The sequence below is a fragment of the Alosa pseudoharengus genome, unplaced genomic scaffold (genome assembly GCF_046254945.1).
Source record: "Alosa pseudoharengus isolate Yale_2024_CS ecotype anadromous, Long Island Sound unplaced genomic scaffold, YU_APseudo_1.1 YU_APseudo_1.1_scf_4, whole genome shotgun sequence".
Taxonomy (NCBI): Eukaryota; Metazoa; Chordata; class Actinopteri; order Clupeiformes; family Clupeidae; genus Alosa; species Alosa pseudoharengus.
Genome location: NW_027468774.1, coordinates 24,145,478 through 24,168,858, shown reverse-complemented (window position 1 = coordinate 24,168,858; position 23,381 = coordinate 24,145,478). Strand labels below are relative to the sequence as shown.

Below are 23,381 nucleotides of genomic sequence, written 5' to 3'. Positions count from 1 at the left end.
TATACGGTTCCACAATATAAATGCAAATGTCCTTTTTACATTATGTCTGTCATAATTTAATTGCCTCGCTCTCTCTCTCTCTTTCTTATGTATATTAATAATAATAATAATAATAGTAATATATATTGAAAAAAAAATGGGGGGGGGGGGGGGCTCGGGGAGGCCTCTGCCCCGGGCCCCAGATGACCTTAACCTGGCCCTGTTGGTCACTGACACCATAGATAGATAGATAGATACTTTATTGATCCCCAGGGGAAATTCAAGAAATAATGCATCTATAATGCAGCGCAATATGAATAAACGTGTTAGCCAATTTTCATTTCTCTGCTGAGCCCCTAAGGGGGCATGAGGAGAAAAAAATATGAAGCAGAAAAAATATGAAGTTCAGCTTCGCGTGTTCACGCGAAATTTTCTGGTGCTCAGAGGAAAGTCATACATGCTCACCAGGGATGTTGTAGAGGCACACGTAAACACCGTTTACGCACCTCCTGAATTTTGGAAATACGTTTACGCACCTCTAAATTGCGTTTATCCACCTATAAATAGCATACCGTTATTAAACAATTCTAAATGTAACGCTTATGCCATTTTGCAACACAGTTATGCTGCATTCACCCATGCAGGCTACCTTCCCCTTTAACTATGTCGGCCAATTGGATGCTTGCACGCTCATGGACCCAATGGTCTGCGTAGAAGACGGATATTACAAGCTACCCGGAACGGACCTTCCTTAGCCACGTCACCCAGCCCTCCAACTTTGGAAGTGAAGTGTAAACTCAGTTGCAGGGAAATGTGCAGGCAGACTCCGTCCAAACGATCTACGTGCAAAAGAACGTCTGAATGAGTATTGGATAGAGTCGTGAAGCGGAGACAGTGAAATCGTGCAGTAGGCTACAGGCCAACAACTTGGAAAAAAGAGACAGCTTTCGTTTGATCGATTTGTTTACTTGTCAGAGGCCTTGTTTTACCTGGATCCTTCACTTCACCACTTGTATATTAGGCTACAGACGTGGCGTGTTATTCTTGTGTTTAAAATCGTCGGCCAAAAGACTTTCCGTCAAAATGAACATTTTCCGTCTCGCCGGTGACGTGTGTCATCTTGTTGCAATTATCATATTGTTTATCAAGATATGGAGAACAAAGTCGTGTGCAGGTATGTAGCCTTCTCTAAGAAATCAGTTTAGCCGGTAGCCTATTTAGACTATTTGGTGGTGTGGCTATATAGGCTGCAGATTGCGCGCACCATTTTCAGGTTAGCCCTAACTTTTTTTTTTTAAATATCAAAATGATAGACCAAAATCTTGTATTGAAGTAGTTTTATGGATAAACTGTTGGCAAAACGTTACATGTGCGACGAGTTTTTTTTTCCTGCCCCTCTTCCCTACGTGGCAAGCAGTCTTTCCAAGATGTGATGAGACATGTTGTCAGCTGTCTTCCTACCACTGTGCTGCCACTGCAGGCTAGAGAAGGGCTTTATTTTCTTCCAAGAAGCTCTATGCTGACCATGTCCTTATAGGGCCCTACTTTGCAGACTCTTTATGTCGCTCATTGTATCTTTGAAACCACATAAAAAACACGTGTATCTAATTTCTCTCCTACAGGAATTTCTGGGAAGTCTCAGTTGCTGTTTGCTTTGGTCTTCACCACAAGATACCTGGACCTCTTCACCAGCTTCATCTCCATTTACAACACTGTTATGAAGGTACAACAGTGCATTTTGCTTAGGGCACTGATTTGGCACAAGTGACAAACATGGGCCATGATTTAAATGAAAACAATAATTTATATGATACTGAATATTATATGTGAACCTGATGTAGAAATATATACTAAAAAAAGAGAAAACAAAATGTTAACTCGGTATTTCTCAGTGAAGTTTTTTACATACTTTGTTTACCAATTTATGGAATTATAATGACACTGCCTGTCTATTTGGATATTATGATTAATTTAAAACTGTATTATTTGTTATTATTATTTTTGTGTCATATATGATAAATACTATTGCTTCTGTTGTAATCTGTGCATAGATAAACAAATGCTTTGTTTACAAAAACTATTCTAATGCTAATGTATAAAATATATTCAAAAGTGGAAGCCATGCATATTCACCTCCACTCTTTTTTTTTTACAGGTGGTCTTCCTCTCTCTAGCCTACGCCACAGTGTATATGATCTACATGCGCCTCCGCAGCACCTACGATTCCGAGAGTGACTCCTTCCGGGTGGAATTCCTCCTGGTTCCTGTGGCTGGACTGTCCTTCCTGGAGAACTACGCCTTCACCCCCCTGGAGGTTAGAGGGATGCTAAACTTAGATCAGGCTGCTTCAAACACGATGGAGAGCCAGAAAGTCATTAGTCAGAAGTTTATGCCATTTGGGGACTTAAATTCATTATTTGTAATCAATCAACTGGTCAGTTAAGTGCAGATTCCCTGAGGCCAGCTGTGACCTGTTTTATCTTTGTATGCATTTGCTACGCCTTTTTGAGACACTGTTATGAACTTTGGCTTAAAGCTGTACCTGACACAAATAGATACTTCAAGGAGAATGCCATGTTTCTCAGGAAAGTACAGTTTTCTGTTGTAAAACATTTAATACAACACGCTGCTTAATACAACATCTGTCCATTTAAAAAAAAAAAACATCCAGTCTCTTAGAAGAAAGCTTTTATAGCTCTCTGAAGAAACATCGGAAATTCCACTTATTTAACAGCAGCATAACCTGTTACACCTATGGTGATGTAGGCTACACCATAGACATTAGAAAGATAGATACCGGATTGGGCTCCCGAATGTACATAAATAGCGTCGCCATCTTGGTGGGGGCAACAATAACTGGAGGCCAATGGAGAAACACGTGACTCTGACTGGAAATCAAACAGGTGTCTCTGATTGCGGCAAGTGTTGCTGTCACTCCCTCATATACAGTTAACGTGCTGCCCCCAGCAATATGGTGGCCGCGTTTACGTAGGCTACCTACTAGAACTAGTGCCCAATGCGGTATCTAGCTTTCTAATATCTATGGACTACACCCCTTGAGTTTGAAATTGAGGCCTACATGTAGCTAGCCAGCCCAACCTGTTAGTGATACTTAATCATGTATGATAATAACATTTTTCAACTTGATTTTCTCTAGCCTCTATTACATTTAATCTGCATTTGTAGGATGCTTCTGTTTCACTTATTGTCTTCACCACTCAGATCCTCTGGACCTTCTCAATCTACTTGGAGTCGGTGGCCATCTTGCCTCAGTTGTTTATGATCACCAAGACAGGTGAGGCGGAGTCCATAACCACTCACTACCTGTTCTTCTTGGGCTTGTACCGAGCCCTTTACCTGGCCAACTGGGTCTGGCGCTACCACACTGAGGGATTCTTCGACCAAATTGCTGTGGTGTCCGGAGTGGTGCAGACAATCTTCTACTGTGACTTTTTCTATCTCTATGTCACCAGGGGTAAGTCAATGGAACATTTATATTATATACACATTTCTATATATTCTGTTTATATATATATACACACGTTTCAGAGTATTTGTTGACATTTTCCTGAATGCTATATCTTCTACATTTTCTATTCAGTTCTTAGAGGTAGTGGAAAGATGTCTCTGCCCATGCCAGTGTGAAGGGTGCAAAACTAGAACTTCACCGTTGCGGGTACACCTGCCCTTACTCATTTACTCACTTGGCATCATCACTTGGAAGGACCATGGCATTGATCTGAAAATTTGATGATTGGATCCGATTCAACCCTTATTTGATTGCAGTAACGTAAAGACTTTATGTAAAAACATATGGATATTTCTTATCCAATCCTTATTGATATATACTTTTGTTTATATTTAAAATGAATAAAACAGAGCCAGGGCTAAAAGGTATTGATCAGCAGACGTGAAGAAATGAATTGTGTCATATCTGCCATTTTGTATGCTTTTAAGAAGGGCTGTAATTACCAGTGCCATTTTGCCATTATTTTCTGTCAGTGTCTAGGGATTCCAGGTGTATTTTAATGTTTGAGTCAAGTTTGAGAGACTCTGCACATAAGCACTCTCATTATGAAACCGCATGTTTTTTTTATTATTTTTTATTATTTATTTGTATTGTATTTCATTTCACACCTGGTTTAATTGATGTAGGAGAGTGATGATGGGTGCTTTTTTTGTTTTAAGCTTGCTTACATGACTTACTAGACTTTACAAGTCTAGCCTGCATTTGGATAGGTCTCATGTTTGAGTGATAGCTTTGCAAGGAATGAACACACTGCATACCAAATCTACTTAACCGCTGGTTATTGGTCCCCCGTAACAGTCCGACTATGCGTCGCAACAAAATGGTACTGTCAGCAAAATTACAAATATATTCACCACTATTCACCTCCGGGGAGTAGAAAATTAACGTTGTTCTTGGAAAAACACCATCTGCTCTCTGACTGTTAGTTTTTTCCCCTGAACAAGAACGCTAAATGTAGAGCTGTACTTACATGGGAGATTTGTATATAAATTATTACATAATTTGCATTCCTTTATCACGAAAGTCCTGATGTGTCTTCCACTTTTTCGTCTTTTAAAATGTTTATGTAAAATGGTTTTTCACAATGTTTTGTCTTTTTAAATCATTACGTCCATGTCTGTGATGTATGTTTGAGTTTGTAGAATATCTCTCAGTATTCACTTCACCTGAAAGAGGTGTGTCCATGGATCACAAGGACAAAACCAGGGATGATATTATGGCTCATTCAAACCACAAAGCACAGGATCCAAGATGCTCTGTGCTTTTACAACCAGAATATAATTCTTGTCTTATGCCTTGTGTGATGAAAATATCAAGAGAAACACAACAGTTTGGGAAATCTCCGCATCCAGAAACATATGTTATGTTTATGACGGTGATCCATCTTCGTTTCTCAATTTTACTAAGCCAAAGATCATTTTCAAGGGCTAAAATGTTGTCTCAAACCAATCTTGGACAAATGATGTGGAACAACCCACTACTGATTCTGAATTTGGAATGGCAAAAATGTACAGTTCAAACAGTTTATTCTCCTTTAACAACTATTTCTCCCTGTTAGATTGTCTTAAGATTTTATATCTAGCTTTTGTAAGTTGTCAATAAAGGATGTCTCATGAAACTCATCATCTCTTGAATATATATATTTTTGGTCTTTATTGTTTGAAGTGTTTACCTTTCATTGCATTGTTGGTTACACACATTTGCATTCACATTTGATAAGTAATCCTTATTCCAAATTGCTCTGTCTTGACACTAAAGTGAAATGTCAAAGAGATCTAAACTTACTGTTGAGCTCAACACATGTCCGTTAAAAAAAAAGTAATGTCCTGTGCCGAAAATTCTTGGTTTACATAATGAGACTAGCAGAGTTTTACAGTTACAAACAGGTGCCTATATGGCAAAGACGAGTGATTTAATGCAAAGGTAAACAGCAAATCTGAAAATGGACTACAACCAAAATAAAAGATGCACAAATCTTTGGCAATGACGCTTTTACCACAACAGCAACTGACCAGCATGTCCTCACTGCATGGTAGTATGTCACATACCGTAGGTATAATGTATAGCATGGTGAAGTATCCTTTTGTAGTGAAAGACTTGCACAGTACATCATGGTGAGTCATATCTGTTGATGGTGTATCTAATGAAGTGGCAGAGCCATCTTGGGACAGTGGAGGCTGCTGGTCTCAATGTAGGAATGTTTTGCGGTGTTTGTACAGCACTTTGCTCCCTTCCCTCACAGCTCCTCCCACGACCTTGGCAGCAGACGTGAGTGACAGCGGTTTGGCAGCCAGAGCTGTCGCCTTCTTCACCACCTTCCCCTTTTTCAGCTTCTTCCCCCCTTTCTCCTCCCCGCCCTCCTCCATGAGCCCGGCTCCTTCGGCTGCCCCCTTGCCCATGGCAGTCAGGAGCTCAGACCAGAAGAGTCTCTCTGCTCTCTTCCTGGCCTCCTCCTCCTCCCTCCTCTTTCTCTCCTCCTCAGCTCTCCTGTCTCCCTCTCCTCCTTGAGCAGCCGGCTGTACCTCCAGTGGCCCATACTCCTGTTCTCCCATGATCCTTTCCTGGGCCTCTCGGATGGCATGCTCGGCCTCCTGGTACATCTCGTTGGTGTAACAGCTCCCACCGTTCTCCCTAATGGTCTTGTCGATCTTGCAGAGTAGCTCTGAAACCTGGGCACGGCTGTCGCTGGTGGGTTTTGAGTTGTCAAAGATATGGAAGCCTCCCTTGCAGCTACCAACAAAGTCAGAAAGCTCTTTGCTCTTCTTCAGGAACTCCTCTATGGATTTACCTTTCAGCTGGTCCCCCCAGGTGAAGAGAACCATTGTGTATCTGGAAGCGTCAGGTCCAAAGGTGGCCAAGATCCAATCCAGAGTTTGCTGCTCTTCCTGGGTGAATCGCCCAGGCTGAAGCACCACCAGAAACATGTGGGGTCCAGGAGAGGAGAGGATGATGCATCGCCCCACCTCAGTTGTCACCTCTTGGGGAGAGAGTCGCGTGTCAAAGAACCCTGGGGTGTCAATCACAACCAGCCGTCTTCCAGAAATAGCTTCACTCTCCTTCTCACACTGGCTTGTGATTGACTCTGGGGAGATGTCAGCTCGGAATGCCTCCCTACCCAGGATGGTGTTTCCAGAGCTGCTTTTTCCAGTGCCTGTCTTCCCCAGAAGCACTAACCTCAGCTCACCTTGGGATGATTCAGCATCAGGAAGATCAGATGCTGAAGATACAAGGTGGGCCATTAGTGAGACTTGAGAAATCTCAATTCAATCTTCTTTTTAAATGTACAGACATTTACCCTGCTTTTTCTCGTTACTCGTATGCAGGCTGATGTTACCCAAGTGAAATGAATGAATAAATAATGATTTTCCTTACATAGGATGCTTGCTTACCCCAGCACATCCCCAATTTTTAGCAGATTTGAGCATCTTTTTGAGAGGCTATGCATCTCAATCAATAGCAGCTTTTGGGGATATCAAAGTAAGGAAGTCAAACGGTAAGGTAACGGAATGTTACAGGACACAGGCGTATAATATTTGTCGTCACCTACCTTCTGGGTCCGGACACGCCATGATCAAACATTTGAAGGAGGTAGCCTACGCTATGAATGACGGCAGTTTGGGTGCTGACGCTGCAGTATGGAGTCCTAAACAGAACTTGGCCACCTTCCTTTCCAACAGAAATGTTGCGCGATTATCTTGTGAGACTTATTATGGATATGTATTAACAGCTAGTTTGGAAGGAGGGTTTTCTTTCCGCAGCGGTACTCACCATTTACGATATGCGCAAGCGTCTATAGTGAGACGCAAGGGCGTCTTGTGTGCTGCCAGTTCAATATTCGTACACTATTATAACTAGAGTTACTACAGTGTGATCGTGGCACATTTTGCCCACAGTGTGCACCTCGGAGGGAAACCGAAAAGAACACTTTGAATGAATGGCAACGATAAAGTGCATTCTGTTTATTTCACGAAAGAAGTTGCTATGGAATGAAAAACCACACAACAAACAGTTTTTACTGAAACAATAACTGATGATAACCTGTTTTACTTTGCCTAGTTTACAGGAAATGTTTACCACGTTTGCGAACTAGACTGACCAGCTTTGTTACTCCATAAGCCTTGTTAGACGCAGTAAAATAGGCTATCTGTATCTCTATCATTTCTATAGTAAAATGAATAGGCTATATTATTAATTAAATAGGCTACATAATATGTAGTACATATATTTCTGAACTATGACACTCATATAATATGGGTAGACTAAACTTGTTTCTTTACCTTGACTTAAAAAAATAGGATCAAATGACATTCAAGTGTTTTTTTTCCCAGTGATCTGTTCAGTTGTGTCAGGAAACCACCCAGTCCAAGCACCAAGACCCACCAGCAGTCCTCAAGCCCACACTGCACAACAGAGGCCTTTAGTCTCATAAACTCTTAATTATATTAAACATTAATAAATCATGACAGGCTATATCCACCCTTCTGACAAGTTTAGCAAGATAGCTATCATTTCATTATTTTGAGGAGCTATACTATCAAGACTTCTGGTCAGCAGAGGTCACCCATGCCACCAGACTCCTTACAGGCATACTGCTCCCTCTACTGGTAGGGTCTGCTATAGGACTCTCCCCATCAAGCCCAGGGCTCGGGTTTACAGTGCCACCACAGGGGGAAGACGGCAAGAGTAAGTGTGGGAGGAAGCCCATCGAGGGTCCCTCTAGCGCACAGAGTTCGGGATGTTCATGGAGTCCACAGATCTTATCAGTGAAGCCCAACGAACTTCCCTGGTCAAGTAAAGGTTGATAATGTTCCAGATTGATCTCTGTGGCCGGACTGCAGCTTTCGAGGAGGCTGGCTGTGCAGTCTCTGCATTCTGCCCCCAACACGCAAAAGTGATCCACTGGATCTATTGGAGGGTCCAGCCCCTCAAAGCTGAAGAACGTCTCGCCACACAGGTCTAGCTTGTCCAACATGCCCAGCATTTCTCCCACCATCACAGCCTCCTTCTCTCCAACACACTCTTCATGCAAGCTGCATGGGTGCAGGAAGTCTGGTTCCTTGAGGCAGGGCAATGTGCCAGGCTCCTCTTGAATGTCAGATAAAAACTGAGCCCTAATTGCCCCATAGAAGATGTCTGGCTGGGGCGGGCTGAGGTACTGTGTGCCGAAAGACTGGATCTCTGCAGCGGGGGCTCCCAGTGCGTACTCCTCAGGGGAGGGAGGGATATTCTCTAGGTCTGGCAGGGTTCCTCCTGACACAGTTATATCATGGCTGGCTGGATCCACTGAATCTGGCATGTTCATACCCTCTAAAAGACAGAGGTTAAATTATACCAAAAATGAAGGTGTATATATAGCATATACTAGTTTCAATAAAACAGAATTGTAGACAAACATCACATTATTTTGTCAAAAAATAAGAATCAGAATACACAGATATTGATTTGAAACAATACAATAAATAAATAAATACACAAAACCTCCTTGGCTTCGCTTCAAGATATGAAAATAAGTCCATGTCACATGAGTCTAGGTTACCTTCATCTGCTTGTGGATTGAGCAGGTGAGGAGGCAAGACTATGGGAACATCTCTGCTCTCCTTCTCTCCACTGGCAGCAGGAGAAGGTGGCGGAGGCTGCCCACCCATGACCAACCCAAGAGGCACTGCTCCTGTGCTGGTGGGACGCTTGGACCGAACACACTGCATTACATCCATGATCCATCTCGCCTCACGCCACACCACCTCCAAGCTCTAAAGTGCATAGGATAAGGTGGGATTTTAATGAATTTTTAATTAGAAGTGCTCTTGTTCCCTCTATAAAGTGATAAATGTACACAATTTGGTAAAAGATTCCATAGTGAAATCTATGTACAATAAGTGGCAAATATAGACGAATAATACTTAAATGAAATAGCGTGTTTGATGGCCATTTTGTGGACATATGTGTTTTGTGCCATATAAGCAGTGAAAATATATAATGATTTCATTGACTACTATTTGTTAACGCTGTTGTCCACCAGACATCTGACCTTTGAGAGCTGTGTGATGTGGCTGTGTCGTTCTTTGGCCTCCGAGACCTCTTTGCTGTCCAGGGCTTCCCGCAGAGCCTGCTGGCAGAGGTAGGCATCCAGCTCCAGCCTCACCCAGGCCTGGCAGTATTGCGATAGGAAGTCTCGTGCGTAGGCCCAGAAGTGCACTGGGGGAAATGAGAGGTACTGTCAGTGTCAACAATGTCTGAGGTGCCCACATGTTTATCACTACAACATAACAGATACAGCCAAATAAGCTGAAGGAATCTGAAATATATCTTCTGCAGGTACGGTGTATGTATATGCTCACTATTGGAATGGAACAAAGGTGAATTGAAAAGTCTCAAATGTAGGGAAAATGAAGTCTGATTCCCGTCAGTTTCACTGGAAGAGCATGTGTGATTCAGTGCTGACCAGTTGAACAACCAAAGCATTTGCAGCATTAGTCCTTACTAATGCTATAATTGGTCAAATCAAAAATTTTAGTTCACATGAATGCGAAAAATATACAATATGTGACTTTAATTGGCCTCAAAGGACCATAAGCCTGTGTATTAAGCACCATTGCTCTGATGAGTTTACCTAGCTCAAAGATCTGCAAAGGCAAGGTAATCCCAGGTTCCTGGGCGCCCTCTAGTGGCCAATAGCTGGCACTAAATTCCTCACTTGGAGGCAGCAGAAGCAGCATGGAGAGTTGGTCCCCAAACTGAAGCAACTCCTGTGTGTACACCCGGTACTGATAAGCCTGAAGGGGTCAGAAGGAATCGACAGTGCAAAATATAATTTAATATAATTTGTAGCTGGTGTAAGATTTAGATTTTGCCGAAAACACATTTCTATGGAGATCCCATATTGTTCCAACAGTAGGCTACTCTTAAATTGAACACTCACATGATTGATTGTTGGACTAGCACAAAGAATCCCTAACTGCTTTGTCACGTCATAAATATACAACATGAAACAAGAGGATTTACTGTTGCAAAAAAAAAACTTTAATATTGAAACACTGTCTAAAAGCTTATTTGGACACCACCCCTACCTGCTGAAGACAATGTGGTCAACAAAGTGCAAATCACCACCATGTGTTTTGGGATTGCCCAAAAATTCAAGGTTTTTGGTCAGAAATACATAATTCTATACAGGACATTTTCAGAGAGGATTTGCCAGTAGACTTTAAGACTTTATATCTGGGATGTGTTTCTCAAGACTGGCTGAAAGTGGACAAATACTTAATGAACATTCTGTTGGTGGCCAGCAAAAAAGCTATCACAAGAAAATGGGTGTATGGGTGTATGTACGGATGAGTGCTTGGCAGGAGTTTACCCTATAGAGGGGAATATTGAGTCGAGTCAGCAGCGTAGTGACAGCAGATCTCAGCGAGTGCACAAACTCCTCCAGCCCCAAGCTGTCAATCGCGCAGTCATCCTCCCCGGCAGTGTCGACACCAGAGGGTAGCGCATGCTTCAGCAACCACTCCCACTCCCCCCTTAAAATAAACACAAATCAGATGCAGTAAACAGGAGAATGTAAGTTTACTGAATGCTGTGAATACAACCTATATGACAAAATATATCAGTGAGCTTATCACACACACACACACACACTCACACACACACACACACACAAAAACATAACTGTGAACCAATTAATGCCTGACACTCTCAATGAAAGAGATTAGAAACTTTTTTGTGTGAATTACGTAAACTATTTCAGTCTATCAGTATCCCTCTCTCTCACAGCATTGGTACATAAATGCTGTTTCCCAAAGTCGAGCATGCTTTCTTGGTAGAATGCTTCCTTGCGAGTTGGGTTCTACAAAGATGAGGCTAGAGCCCTCCCTAGCGTTTTACGGACTCTACTTTGGAACAGACTAGCTAGTGTGGACGTGCATGTCACCGCGGTTCCGCCTGAGCGCTTCTGTTTTGACAATGGCGCTGCTCCGATGCATGTCAACACAGAGGATTATGGGCGTTTTTGTTCACCTGAGAATCCACAGACGCACAGGCGCTTATTTCGGAGTATTCTTGACATTGGAACAGTGCAGTGGCGTCCTTGAAAAGGCGGCCGTTGAGTATGCTTCCTTGACTTTGGGAAACAGCTACAGTGTGTAGCTCCAGCCCTAGCGTTACCTGGAGACATGGGGGTTGCTTCGCACCCTGGCGTGGCAGAGCAGGTTGGGCAGCCGCTGAGGCACCAGCACTCGGAGCTGCTCCACGGAGCTGCACAGCTTCAGGATGCCCACGTAGAGTCCAGGCTGGGCCTGCTGTATGCTGCGTCTGTGGTAGGCCAGCTTCTCCTGGAAAGAGAACACTCTTAGGCGGGGATCAGCTGCCAACCCTCACGCATTTGATTGGTGTAAGAGCACAGGGAGCCAATCAAATGAATGAATCTCACTCTCAATGTGTAAGAGTTGGCAGCTCTGGGATCACATTAGCCAGGGGCAAGCAGCAGTGGCAAGCGTAATGCAACGCTCGGACCATAACAAGTTCTATCTTGTTCCGATGGTAACACAAGCGGTTTGCTTTAACTGACACTCGCGTTGCAGTTTGAAAGTTGACCAGCTTGTTCAACGCTAGCGTTACGCCAGCGTTGCCACCATTCCGCTGCCAAACCATAGAGAACAATAGAAACCTGCCGCTTGCCGCTGGGTAATGTGATCCCCGCCTTACACTCACATCCATCCCTTTGTTCATTCATTCCATTTCTTGTTTGTAAGTGTTGCTAGCAGTGTGCTCCATCAACTTGGTGTTAATTTGGCACCTATAGTGCAATCGGAAAGTTTTCAGACCCTTTCAAGTTTTCCACATTTTGTTATGTTTCAGACTCATCTTAAAATGGATTCAATTAATGTTTTCCCTCATCAGTCTACACACAATACTCCAACACTACACAAAAAAACAGGTGTTTGGAATGTTTTGTAAATTTCTAAAAAATAAATTACTGAAATATTCAATTTACATAAGTATTCAGACCCTTTGTTATGACACTTTCAATTGAGCTCTGGTGAATCCTACTTCTATCAATGGTCCTTGAGATCCTTCTACAACTTGATTGGAGTCCACCTGTGCCTAAATTAAATCACTGGACATTATTAGGAAAGGCACAGGTCTCACAGTTGATGGTGTATGTCTGAGTGAAAACCAAGCAACGAGGTCGAGAGAATTGTCCATAGACCTGTGAGATAGGGTTGTGTGAAGACACAGATCTGGGGAAGGATACACGAAAATGTCTGCAGCATTGAAAGTGCCCAAGAGCATGCCTCAATCATTCTCAAATTGAAAAGTTTGGATCAACCAACAGTCTTCCTAGTTCTGGCCGCTCAGCCAAACTGAGTAATCCGGGACGAAGGACCTTGGTCAGACATGTAACCAAGGACCCAATGGTCACTATGAATGACATCCAGAGTTCGTTTGAGAGGATGAGAGAAGCGTAAAGAAAGACAAACATCAGTGCAGCTCTGTGCCTGGTTTCTTCTACATACGCCGTTGGGAATTGTGGTCTAAATAGTTCAGTCTGCGTTTCATCAGACCAGATGATTTTACTTCTCATGTCTGAGAGTTGTTCAGGTGCTTTTTGGGAATCTCCCGGCAAAAAATTCCATCTGTCCACTATACCAAAAAGGCGGCAAAAATAATGGGTCTAGCCCTATAATGTCAATGGAAGTTGAATATAAATATGGACTTTTCGCAACATTTGGTGTGAGTTGTGTGTCTCTATCTTTATTACTTCCTGAGATATGGCAGTAGTGTACATTTTCGTGGAGGCATTTTCAATAAACAGCATGAAAGTAAACTATCAATAAAAGCTTGCTCTCATGGCTTTTCCCAGTACCAAATTTGAAGGCTGGAAAACAATATATATGTGGTCAACTAATGCCTTATCAAATTAACCAAATGTGGCCTGGCGGTCATTTTTCATGGACTCCAAAAGTAACAAGTTCACCTTGTTCTTCACCAAGCTTTCAGCGTTCTGTGGCCACAGAGCAAAAGTCTTGTCAAGTTTATTCTCCATCTTCTGAAGTTTCTCCAGTGTAGATGGGCTGGTCCGTCGTTTCAGTGGGATAGCTCAGAGTTTGGCATTTTCATCTAAATCAATGCCATTCATGCCATTTGGGGGCAGCCGTGGCCTACTGGTTAGGGTTTCGGGCTTGTAACCAAAGGGTTGCCGGTTCGATCCCCGACCAGTAGGAAAATGTGGGCAGGGGAAGTGGTTGAGCACTGCTCTCCCATCCACAGCAAGGCACCTAACCCCTCACTGCTCCCCGAGCGCCGCTGTAGCAGGCAGCTCACTGCGTTGGGATTAGTGTGTGCTTCACCTCACTGTGTGTTCACTGTGTGCTGAGTGTGTTTCACTAATTCACGGATTGGGATAAATGCAGAGACCCAATTTCCCTCACGGGATCAAAAGAGTACATACTTATACTTAAAAGTTTGATTATTTTTTCACAGGCTTTCCTTTCTGATATCAAAGGAATGTTGGCCTTTTTATAAAAGCTGGACACCTGGGACAGTACGATATTTGCTGATTCCCACTTTGTTCTGTTTTCTGATGAACCATCCGAAAGATACCACATGAAGCAACTGAGAACTTGGCGACAGTTTGGAAGACTGGATCCAGAGATAATCGAGTCATCCGGAACAAGGCCAATGCCCAAACCAAGACGTCTTGTAGACAGAGTACATTTTGAAGACTGTGGATTGGCATTACTAATACACTCTCTACTAGAAGCCATGTTGCAAGAAAGTTTATGTAATCCTGTGTGATACAACTACTACTCTACACTAAACAAAATAGTCTCACGCATGTAGCCTATATCTGATTTGGAATTATGAGATTTTTATAACACCATAGCAACAATAGTTAAATTAAATGATTTATGACAAGTGTTGCAATACACATTAAGGTGTTTTTCATCAAATAACATATTCATCAAAAAAATCACCAAAATATGTATGACAACATAAAGAAACCCAATGTTTATCCAATGAGCTGTGTTCTTTATGCCCTTAATACAGTTATTATTCAAATAACTACTGGCTAACAAATTGATAATAGTGAAATAATGTGAAATATACCCCCATAGTCCTCCATATTGCGAGGTGATTTCCTGAATTTGGCAACAATTTCGACCATTCATAAAGGTTAATTGTGGGCCACCTAAATATTATCCAATTTACTTCAAAATTTACCAGGAATGTTTTTTTGCTTATTGGAACATAATAAGCATAGGGACAGATTAATTTGCATATGTCAAGGCGGATGATGCACCCTACTGTTGGTTGTTCCAAACTTTTCCATTTGAGAATGATGGAGGCTACCGTGCTCTTGGGCTCAATGCTGCAGACATTTTCTTGTATCCTTTCCCAGATCTGTGTCTTCACACAACCCTGTCTCGCAGGTCTACAGACAATTCTCTCGACCTCGTGGCTTGGTTTTCACTTTGACATAGACCATCAAATGTCCAGTGATTTAATTTAGGCACAGGTGGACTCCAATCAAGTTGTAGAAGCATCTTAAGGACCACTGATAGAATTGGATGAACCAGAGCTCAATGACAAGTGTCATAACAAAGGGTCTGAATACTTATGTAAAAGGAATATTTCACACTTTTATTTTTTATAAATTTACAAAACACCCCAAACACCTGCTTTTTTGCAGAGTGTTGGAGTATTATGTGTAGATTGATGAAAAAATAATAGTTGAATCCATTTTAAGATGAGTCTGAAACAAAACAAAATGTGGAAAACTTGAAAGGGTCTGAAAACTTTCCGGTTGCACTGTATAATGGAGTCAATTGGAGTTAATTTGACGCCAATGTGTTTATTTATATATGTGGACAGTTGCTATTAAACACACGGTGGGTCTAGAGAGACTTCAACCTCGACCTTTAACCTAAAGATTGAAGTCAAAGTAATGCTTAACCTACGTTTCAGACGATGGATGGCAACAAAAACAGACACAAACAGTGTTATATTGCTGTAATAATATTGCTGTGTGTACAGTTATTGTGTGTATACGGCCCTACACTCTACCCTACCTCAGTGAGTCAGGACCTCGGTTTAACGTCTCATCCAAAGGACGGACAACAGTACAGTTTGTAATTTAAGTGATACAGTGAATCATCCAGTCATGTGTGTAGAGATGAGACACCTAGATGCTCACCTTGAGTTGCTCGGTGAGGGTGTCCATGGCTGTGGACACCCTCACAGTGTGTAGAGATGAGACACCTAGATGCTCACCTTAAGTTGCTCGGTGAGGGTGTCCATGGCTGTGGGCTCAGGCAGTAGAGGCGTGTGGCTGTGGCTCTTCTCCAGGCGGGACATGGGCACCCACCGCAGGGGAGGGTCTGGCGGATGGCTGGGCGGTGAGCATTCCCTCAGGGTGACCAGCAGCACGTTGCCCTGCCTGTCCTTCAGAGGCTCAAAGTAGACTTGGCCCAGGTCCTCTGTCCCCAGGGAGGACTGCAGAGGGAAGGGATGGGGTGAGTGAGTGTAGTGGGTGTGTGTGTGAAGCATAGACTGTATACAGTCTATGGTGTGAAGAGTCAGAAGGTCAAAGGTGAGAAACGAAAGACCAGATAATCTGAGATGGAGTGGAGGTCTTTAGGCAGGATGATTCAGGAGTTCAGGCTCTGGGCTGTATGAAGTGCCTTGACACTTTTGATTTGTTTTTGGCACTAAATACATGTAAATTTATTATTACTACTTATTATTAGTCTGACCAATATTTAATTTGTTCCCTGTTAAATTTAAGTATTATATTGTTTTGTATTTGCATGTCGCTTTGGACAGAAGCGTAACCATAACCATAACCATAAATAAAATGTAATTGGACTGAATTGAATTGAACTCTCACCTGCAGTTGTGCAACCGCTCTCAGGATGTTCTGTCTGTTCTGAAGGAGGGATGAGGAAGAAGAGAGGGAGGAGCTGAGGGCCTGCTGAAGCCAAGGCACCTGCTGCCAAGCACAGGACAACTGTGTGTGTGTGTGTGTGTGTGTGTGAGAGAGAGAGAGACAGAGAATCAGTGAGAAAGACAAAGTGTTTTTAAATAGTGTTCCGTAGTGTGTATATGTTTATGGTGGATATGTGTGTGTGACATGAAAGAAAGAAAAATGTAATTATGAAAAAGTATGTACTGTATACATACATATAGGAACATGTAGGAAATCATGTCAATATCAATATACTCTATAAAAAGGAAAAAAGAATGAGCACCTTGGCAAACCAGAGGAAGTCCTGAATGATGGAGGTGGAGCAGCATTGGATCTCCACCAATGGAAATTGATCCTCTGCTGTGACCAGGAAGTTGTCCTTGTGGTAAAATACTGTTGCCAGGTACACGCCCCTTAGAGAGAAAATAAGCAAACATTTTCTAGTTCAGGTTAAATCTGGTTTTTAATCATAAAACAACAATATGCAGTACAAATACAGTACAAGTAAAGATAATCAAATGAAGTAAAACTTACTACAGTAATAGAAGAAAGTCGTACTATTAACAATTCATTAACGACTGGAAAATCCATTCTAATTCTGGGGCTAACATGGCGGCCCCCTCACCTTTGCAGTAGACGCACAAACTTTGTGGCCGACTGAAAGAGCTGCTTCAGACCACGGGACACGGACCGACGCTTGGACGCATTCATCTGGCGGCCCTTCTCTATGACATCACACCCCGCAGACAGGATCAACAGAAGGCAAAGATGGGTTGGGGGAGTGATTAGTGGAGAAACAGGACAGAGGAAGGTCCTATTTTCAGACCTGAGGCTGAAGAAAATGATTTTGCCTGTATATTTATTCAGAATTAACATGATAACATGAGGGATGGTGAATGATGCCTAGGGGATCCTGATGTGTGTGTCTGTAACTATAGTACCTGTTCTCTAATCATTAGGCTTTTTTTCTTTACTTGAAAATTCAACAGAATGTTGTGATACTTAATTATGACAATTCTTACTCTTTAAATGCACCTGTTATAAATTGTGTGAAACTGAAGTGAACAGGATAGCTGTAGAGTAGGCTGTAGTGTACCTGTGCAGTATCCTCTGTAGTGTGGCTCTCTGATTTGTTCCAGGATCCTCCTGAGTTCGGGCTCTTGTGTCTGGTTCCGCACCCGTACACCGTTACACTCCAACCAGCCTGTAGGGGGAGCCACACTCAACACAATTATGAACAGAATCCTGATTAGGAACTTTCTCTCCCAACTTCATTGTAAGTCAAGGGGATGTTTGAGATCTCCAACATGAATCTTTATTCCATGGTCCAACAATTTCCTTCTGGTACTTCATACTTGTCAAAGTGATACAACAAAGTTGTGCGACTGTAACTCACTGGATGGAGTGGCACAAGTTGGACTGCTGGTCTGGGCTGCACCCCATCCTCTCACGTTGTAGGCGCTCACCCTCACGTGATACGGCACACCCTGAGACACAAGACAAGTGGCCAGTTTCTTCATAAAGCTCTCATAACAACAACATTTTCTTCAGAAACTGAGGTAAGTGGTGAGATGTCAGTGTCTCGCTTTGTACAGACAATAGGATGTATTGCACCTGACCCTTAAACCAATTCAAACTTCACAGTCCCAGTCCACATACTATATTTTGCTGAGAGATTGAGGCTCTAGCTGTGGCCTTACAGTGCTCAGTTCAGTGATGTGAAAGACAGGGCTCTTAATGTTGGTGATGAAGCCAGTTCCACAAATGGGCTGAAAGGTCTCTGAGGTGCTCCACTCCACTAGGGATGGATGAGAATTAAAAGCAGAAAGATCATGAAGATATGAGTACAATTCAATATTCAATTAGGACAGATAGAGTAACTGTTTTTTTGCATATAGCACTACAGACCTACTCAAAGTAATCCAAATTTATATCAAATATTATGGTGCATTGTATTTGTACATTATACTGTACAGTGTGTATGTTTATTCAAATTATAGGACATGGTGCACTTTATTATTATTATATATTATTTATTATATTTCTGTTTTAAGATTCTTTAAAAACCGGCAGGCTGAACATGATGTGCTGCCGTGGGATGGTAAGTCACCTCTGTAGCGAGTGATCAGTCCAGTGGCCATGCCAGTCGGCTCTCTGACTGACACTAACAAAGACGAGGCACTGGTCACATGCAAGACAGCACTGCTGGGAGGGCCAGGAAGAACTGAGAAGGAAAATACATAAACACACACATACACACACACATTTTAATCTTAATGAAAATGTATGGCATTTATGATTAACTAACAACAACACTGAGTAGAATCTTTAAACAGAAAGTCCTTTCTAGTCAAAGCAGGCATTAAAATATCTCATTTGGTGGGTGAGAATCAAACATGCCCCATTCCTGACCACTGCCCTGTGACGCTACAGATACAGTATGTGTGACCTGTCCAACCTGTGAGATGGAAGCTCTCCCTCATCTTGCAGTACAGCTGGTGCCGGAGAGTCCAGTTGTGCAGCTGCCGCTGGGCGCTGGCCTGCAGGTGAACTGCCGCCTTAGCCCGGCTCAGCACCACCCTCCGGTGCTCCTCCACCCTCTGACCCGCCAGAGTCACCAGAGCGTCCAGCTTCAGAGCCCACTCTGATGGACGGCACACTGAGGGGATGGTGAGAGTGAGAGAGAGAGAGAGAGTGAGAGAGAGAAAGTTGGATATTCAAATATAAGGCAATACATTATGAAATAATACTTTATTAACATAACAATCACATTACATTTACATTTCATCTTGCCTTTGCATTACACAGATATGATTTGCTGACATTCTGCTAGCAGTGCTGAGTTGCTAAGTTCATGTGTCGATATTACAGCACTCAGGGAAAACAAATGGCAAGCCTTACACAATCTGCCTACTACATAATTATTACCTGTGGCAATAATCATCCCTGTCATTCCATGAAATATGACTATCCATAAAATAACGCAAACACCTGATACTTACAGTATGGATTATGTCTGGCCCCTGCCTTGATGAGCACCTGTAGCAGAGGGAAATTGTGGGTGAGCACAGCCACGTCTAATGGCACCAGGCCCTGTTCGCTAATGCTGTTCACTCCCCTCTCCCGATCCTTCTCCCACTTCCCCCTCTGCTCAGCTTTCTCTCCTCCCCCGCATGCTCTGTCCCTGGACAACAGGCTCTGGACAGCCAGCGTGTCCTCACTCTCCACAGCCTCCCACAGAGTTGTGTACTGAGGAAAGAGATGCACACAGTGTGGATTGAACATGCGCTAAGAATAAGACATAGCAACAACAAAACTGTTAATTTTCTAAATGTCAGTTCTAAAAGCATTGCCATTAAATTATTTGGTGTGGAAATGGCAGCTTCAGAATTAATACCCAAGGATTTGGAAAACACTGTCATGTTACAACCTACTCATCTGAAAGTTAGAGCTTTACTCAAATCTTCTACTTATTTATTAATATATAAATATAATTCAATATATTATAGAGCTTACAAAACAGACCCAACAGGAAAGTTGGGTCTCCTTGTTGGGTCTGACGGTGGATGAGGCCCTGCACTGGTGCTTGGCTGCAACTGTTTCCCCATCTGTGAGCGACTCTCCACCCTTGAGTCTAACGGAGAGGTTCCTGTAGATGCGTTTCGGAGAGACCGGTCCCAGAGACTTTCTCCTCTGGGGGTACTCTTTTGTGGACAGAGACATGCCAACCGATGGCAACGCTTGAGGGCTGGATGTTGGTTGTGCTCTGGGTATAGAAATAGAGGGAGGCAAGGTAAGGGAAGAAAAAGAAGGTGCTAGAGACAGTAGATTGGGAAGCTAGACCCTTGGGTGCATCTACAAGAATGGCTGTGAGCTGAAGAAAGGCCGAAACAGGATGAGAGATAAGATCAAATGTGAGCGGAACGACAGGACAGTTGCACAATGACGCAAAAAAGAAAAACATATACTCTTTGTGACGTACACGCCTCCTCACATGCAAATCTTATGGAGAGAGTATTGACTAGTTAAGAATATGAAAATAGAATTTGCATTTGCGTGAAAATAACAACTTTGCACGCTCAGTGGACAAGGTTGTTTGTACTTACGAGCAGAAAAAACAAACCAAAATTAAATTCTTTTGAGAAATGTCCAAAAGTCAGAGTTTCCCACGTGAAAACAGGTGCAACTGGTCATCTTTTCATCATTTTCATTCTCTTTCTCTCCCTCTCTTTTTGGCAGTTCACTTCGCCAAACTGAGAAGACTTCCTAGTCTGAGTACGTTACTGTCCTCTCTCTCAATGCCTCTGTCATCACTGCCATTCCACCATGCACAAACTGAGAAGTCTCTCAGGAGAACACTGAGACTGTGCCTTGGTCTCTCTTTTTTCTATCTCGGAGAAATAGCCTACACTGTTCTGTGGGCAGACCCTGGTGTTCCACAAGGCCTCTCTGTCATCCACAGACATATCTTGTATCACTTTCACCCACACACCAGCCACAGCTTGGAGATGCTGCTCCTCTCTCATCAACATAATAAGTCCCTTGCCCTGCACTTTTGTTTATTCAAATTCCTGCCTACAACACTGTTTCGTAGCCTACATGAATGTCTTAGTGTGCGTAATTCAGTTGTTATAGGACTTTATAGTTGTGGTCGACGTTATGGAGTTGTGCTAACACTTGTTAAGTGCAAGCATAGTGCAAGTGCAAGTGTCAAGCATAGGCCTATATATTGCCTAAAAGTAGCCTTAGCTAAACATAGGAGCTCCATTGGACATTATAGTCTTAAAAACTATGCTACTTCAGCTTTTTAGACCAAACTCAAATAACACTTACAGATTCACATTATAGGTTAGGTATAGGTCAAACTAGTTTAAATTATTTAAAATTAAGCTTATGTGTAGGTAGCCGACAACTTACGTTTAAATATTAAATGTAGGCGAAGATCCGTGGAATCCGTGATAATTTGACAACCTATGCTATAGATTCAGAAACTTCCAAATGTTAAATTCCAAATTCAATGGCATTTCCAAGCAGTGAAACGAGTTTCAGTGCAGAGCTCAGACAACGTCAACTGTGGACTAGTGTTTGTAGGCTAACTTTACCTGCCAAGTGCGATGACACTGAGAAAATACCGCCCCCCTCTAGAAGTTCTACGTAGCCAAAATGGGGCTGGTGAAGATGTGACAGGTGCGATTGTTCCTACTACAACAAGAGACTATTGTGGCATTTGGTGTGGTTGCTACTTTGTAAGACATCGTGCAATACAAGTTAGTTCTAGGCTGCTGACAATCAAAATGAACAACTGGAAAAACGACCGTTATGCCTGCGTCAACATCAAAGGATGCTGTTATGCACAGGCCATAAATGGCCACATAGCATTACCTGTAGTCTTGAAAGGAAGTGGTTACAGTATGGTAACGCGTGTTTCAGGGTCAGTTCCTGTTTACTAACAAATTTACAAGAATAAACGTCAAAGATTGATAAAGTGTGATTCCTATGTGCGTGTATCTGTAACATGTGTGAGAGCGCTCGCAAGTGTTGGCTGTAATGCAGAGCTGATGTTTATGGCCGAATTGCCCCCTTCACTTTTCGGTTCCGAGGTTAGACCATATAGCCCAGGCTACTTCTTATAGTGCAAAGAATTATAATGCAACGAATCCCATATTGCTCTCTACTGTAGGCTCATCTGTCACAAGAGACAGAATGTAGCCTACAGACAGCACGCCCCCCTCTCTCTCTTTCTTTCTCTCTCTCTCCCTCTCTCTCTATGTATTTGACACGACTTGTTGTCATAGTGACTAATACATGTTGACCTTCAGAATAATCATAAGGCAAAATTAATGAATTTTCCACAAAATTCAAGAACCTTAGGCTAAGTAGCCTAACAGCGCGCCTTGATGCTCAGTGCGCACAAATGAAATTCGGAAATTAGGCTATGAAGTAACAATGAATTTTGACGCAATCACATTCCACTAGTCTCATTTCATGTCCGAGGATCTTTTTCCTCGGTCTGGGTTTATACCCCATAGGCACTACTATACAAATTATTGTAGTTGATAATTTGTTAAATTATTAACAAATTATTAATACTGTCATTTCTATTTCATCGAATGGGTAATGTACATTTTGCTGGAATGTACTGCTGTAGTATTAGACTTAATAGGATTAGGAAAAAATAATCTTAGGTCTCACAGCTACCTCTCTTTTACATTATTTGTAAGCTACCTGCCCTATGGCATGTGGTGTATGGATTTGGCATCTGAAGCACAGAAAGGCCAATATAATAACAGTTTGAAGAGTATAGAAGTATTTGGGGGTTTTCCCCCCTAGTTAACAGGAGAGGTCATGCAATACCTTTGTAAACTATGATTCAGCTGTAAATGATAGAATTAACCTGAACAGAATGTATCATATTTTTCACAATACAGACCTCAAATGAAACCAACCACAAAAGACCATCTGACATGAATATCCAGGTTAGCAATTATGTGGAGAACAACCAGCAAGAAGATGACCAAAATTACGACAGCGAGTCTTCTGTTTATGAGGACTGTCTGGAAGAATTCAACCCCTGCTGTATAACTTCCACAAGAGGAGATGAGGGTGTTCCGGAATCAGAGAACAGAGTGTTACAACTCTCAGCCATATTGGTCAGGGCACGACAAAGCCTGTGCCCAGGTTCCGTTGTGTCATACCATGGAATGGAGGATGAGGAGGATAAGGATCCACGCCCAAGTGTTTCACCCTTGACATGGCTCACAGATGATGGGGAAGATGAGCTGGAAACACTGGTAAGTGTTAACTGGTCGATGAGGATCCAGCTCCACTGCTTTTCTATGTAAGCCTTTGTGTTATTTACCAAAGATAAATAGTTAGTATGCAAATCTATTTTTTTCCCCATAATGATAAGAG

At 42.5% G+C, this 23,381-nt stretch overlaps 3 protein-coding genes across 4 annotated transcripts; 1 reads left to right on the top strand and 2 right to left on the bottom strand.

The window, feature by feature from the left end:
- The first annotated feature begins 713 nt into the window (after positions 1 to 713).
- kdelr3 (KDEL endoplasmic reticulum protein retention receptor 3) lies at positions 714 to 4,089 on the top strand. The gene is made up of 5 exons (XM_076265437.1): positions 714 to 1,153; positions 1,602 to 1,702; positions 2,135 to 2,293; positions 3,202 to 3,454; positions 3,581 to 4,089. Exons 1-5 carry the CDS (start codon positions 1,063 to 1,065, stop codon positions 3,622 to 3,624), a joined length of 648 nt encoding a protein of 215 aa, XP_076121552.1. The 5' UTR covers positions 714 to 1,062; the 3' UTR covers positions 3,625 to 4,089.
- A 1,287-nt stretch (positions 4,090 to 5,376) lies between these two features.
- LOC143102851 (GTPase IMAP family member 7) lies at positions 5,377 to 7,077 on the bottom strand. The gene is made up of 2 exons (XM_076266666.1): positions 7,056 to 7,077; positions 5,377 to 6,725 (listed from the first exon to the last, which is right to left on the bottom strand). The coding sequence occupies exons 1-2, from the start codon at positions 7,075 to 7,077 to the stop codon at positions 5,695 to 5,697; spliced, it is 1,053 nt and encodes a 350-aa protein (XP_076122781.1). The 3' UTR covers positions 5,377 to 5,694.
- A 375-nt stretch (positions 7,078 to 7,452) lies between these two features.
- LOC143102066 (ankyrin repeat and fibronectin type-III domain-containing protein 1) lies at positions 7,453 to 21,651 on the bottom strand. 2 transcript variants are annotated; one of them, XM_076265436.1, is made up of 18 exons: positions 21,572 to 21,651; positions 19,986 to 20,235; positions 19,472 to 19,718; positions 18,928 to 19,128; positions 18,580 to 18,693; positions 18,170 to 18,267; positions 17,866 to 17,956; positions 17,566 to 17,673; positions 17,095 to 17,194; positions 16,753 to 16,882; positions 16,392 to 16,511; positions 15,776 to 15,997; positions 11,666 to 11,832; positions 10,860 to 11,022; positions 10,119 to 10,281; positions 9,537 to 9,703; positions 9,045 to 9,258; positions 7,453 to 8,815 (listed from the first exon to the last, which is right to left on the bottom strand). In XM_076265436.1, exons 2-18 carry the CDS (start codon positions 20,190 to 20,192, stop codon positions 8,043 to 8,045), a joined length of 3,285 nt encoding a protein of 1,094 aa, XP_076121551.1. In that variant the 5' UTR covers positions 20,193 to 20,235; positions 21,572 to 21,651; the 3' UTR covers positions 7,453 to 8,042. The 2 variants fall into 2 exon arrangements, with proteins under 2 accessions (XP_076121551.1, XP_076121550.1); XM_076265435.1 differs by lacking the exon at positions 21,572 to 21,651 and adding an exon at positions 21,387 to 21,550.
- Between the last annotated feature and the right edge of the window lie 1,730 nt (positions 21,652 to 23,381).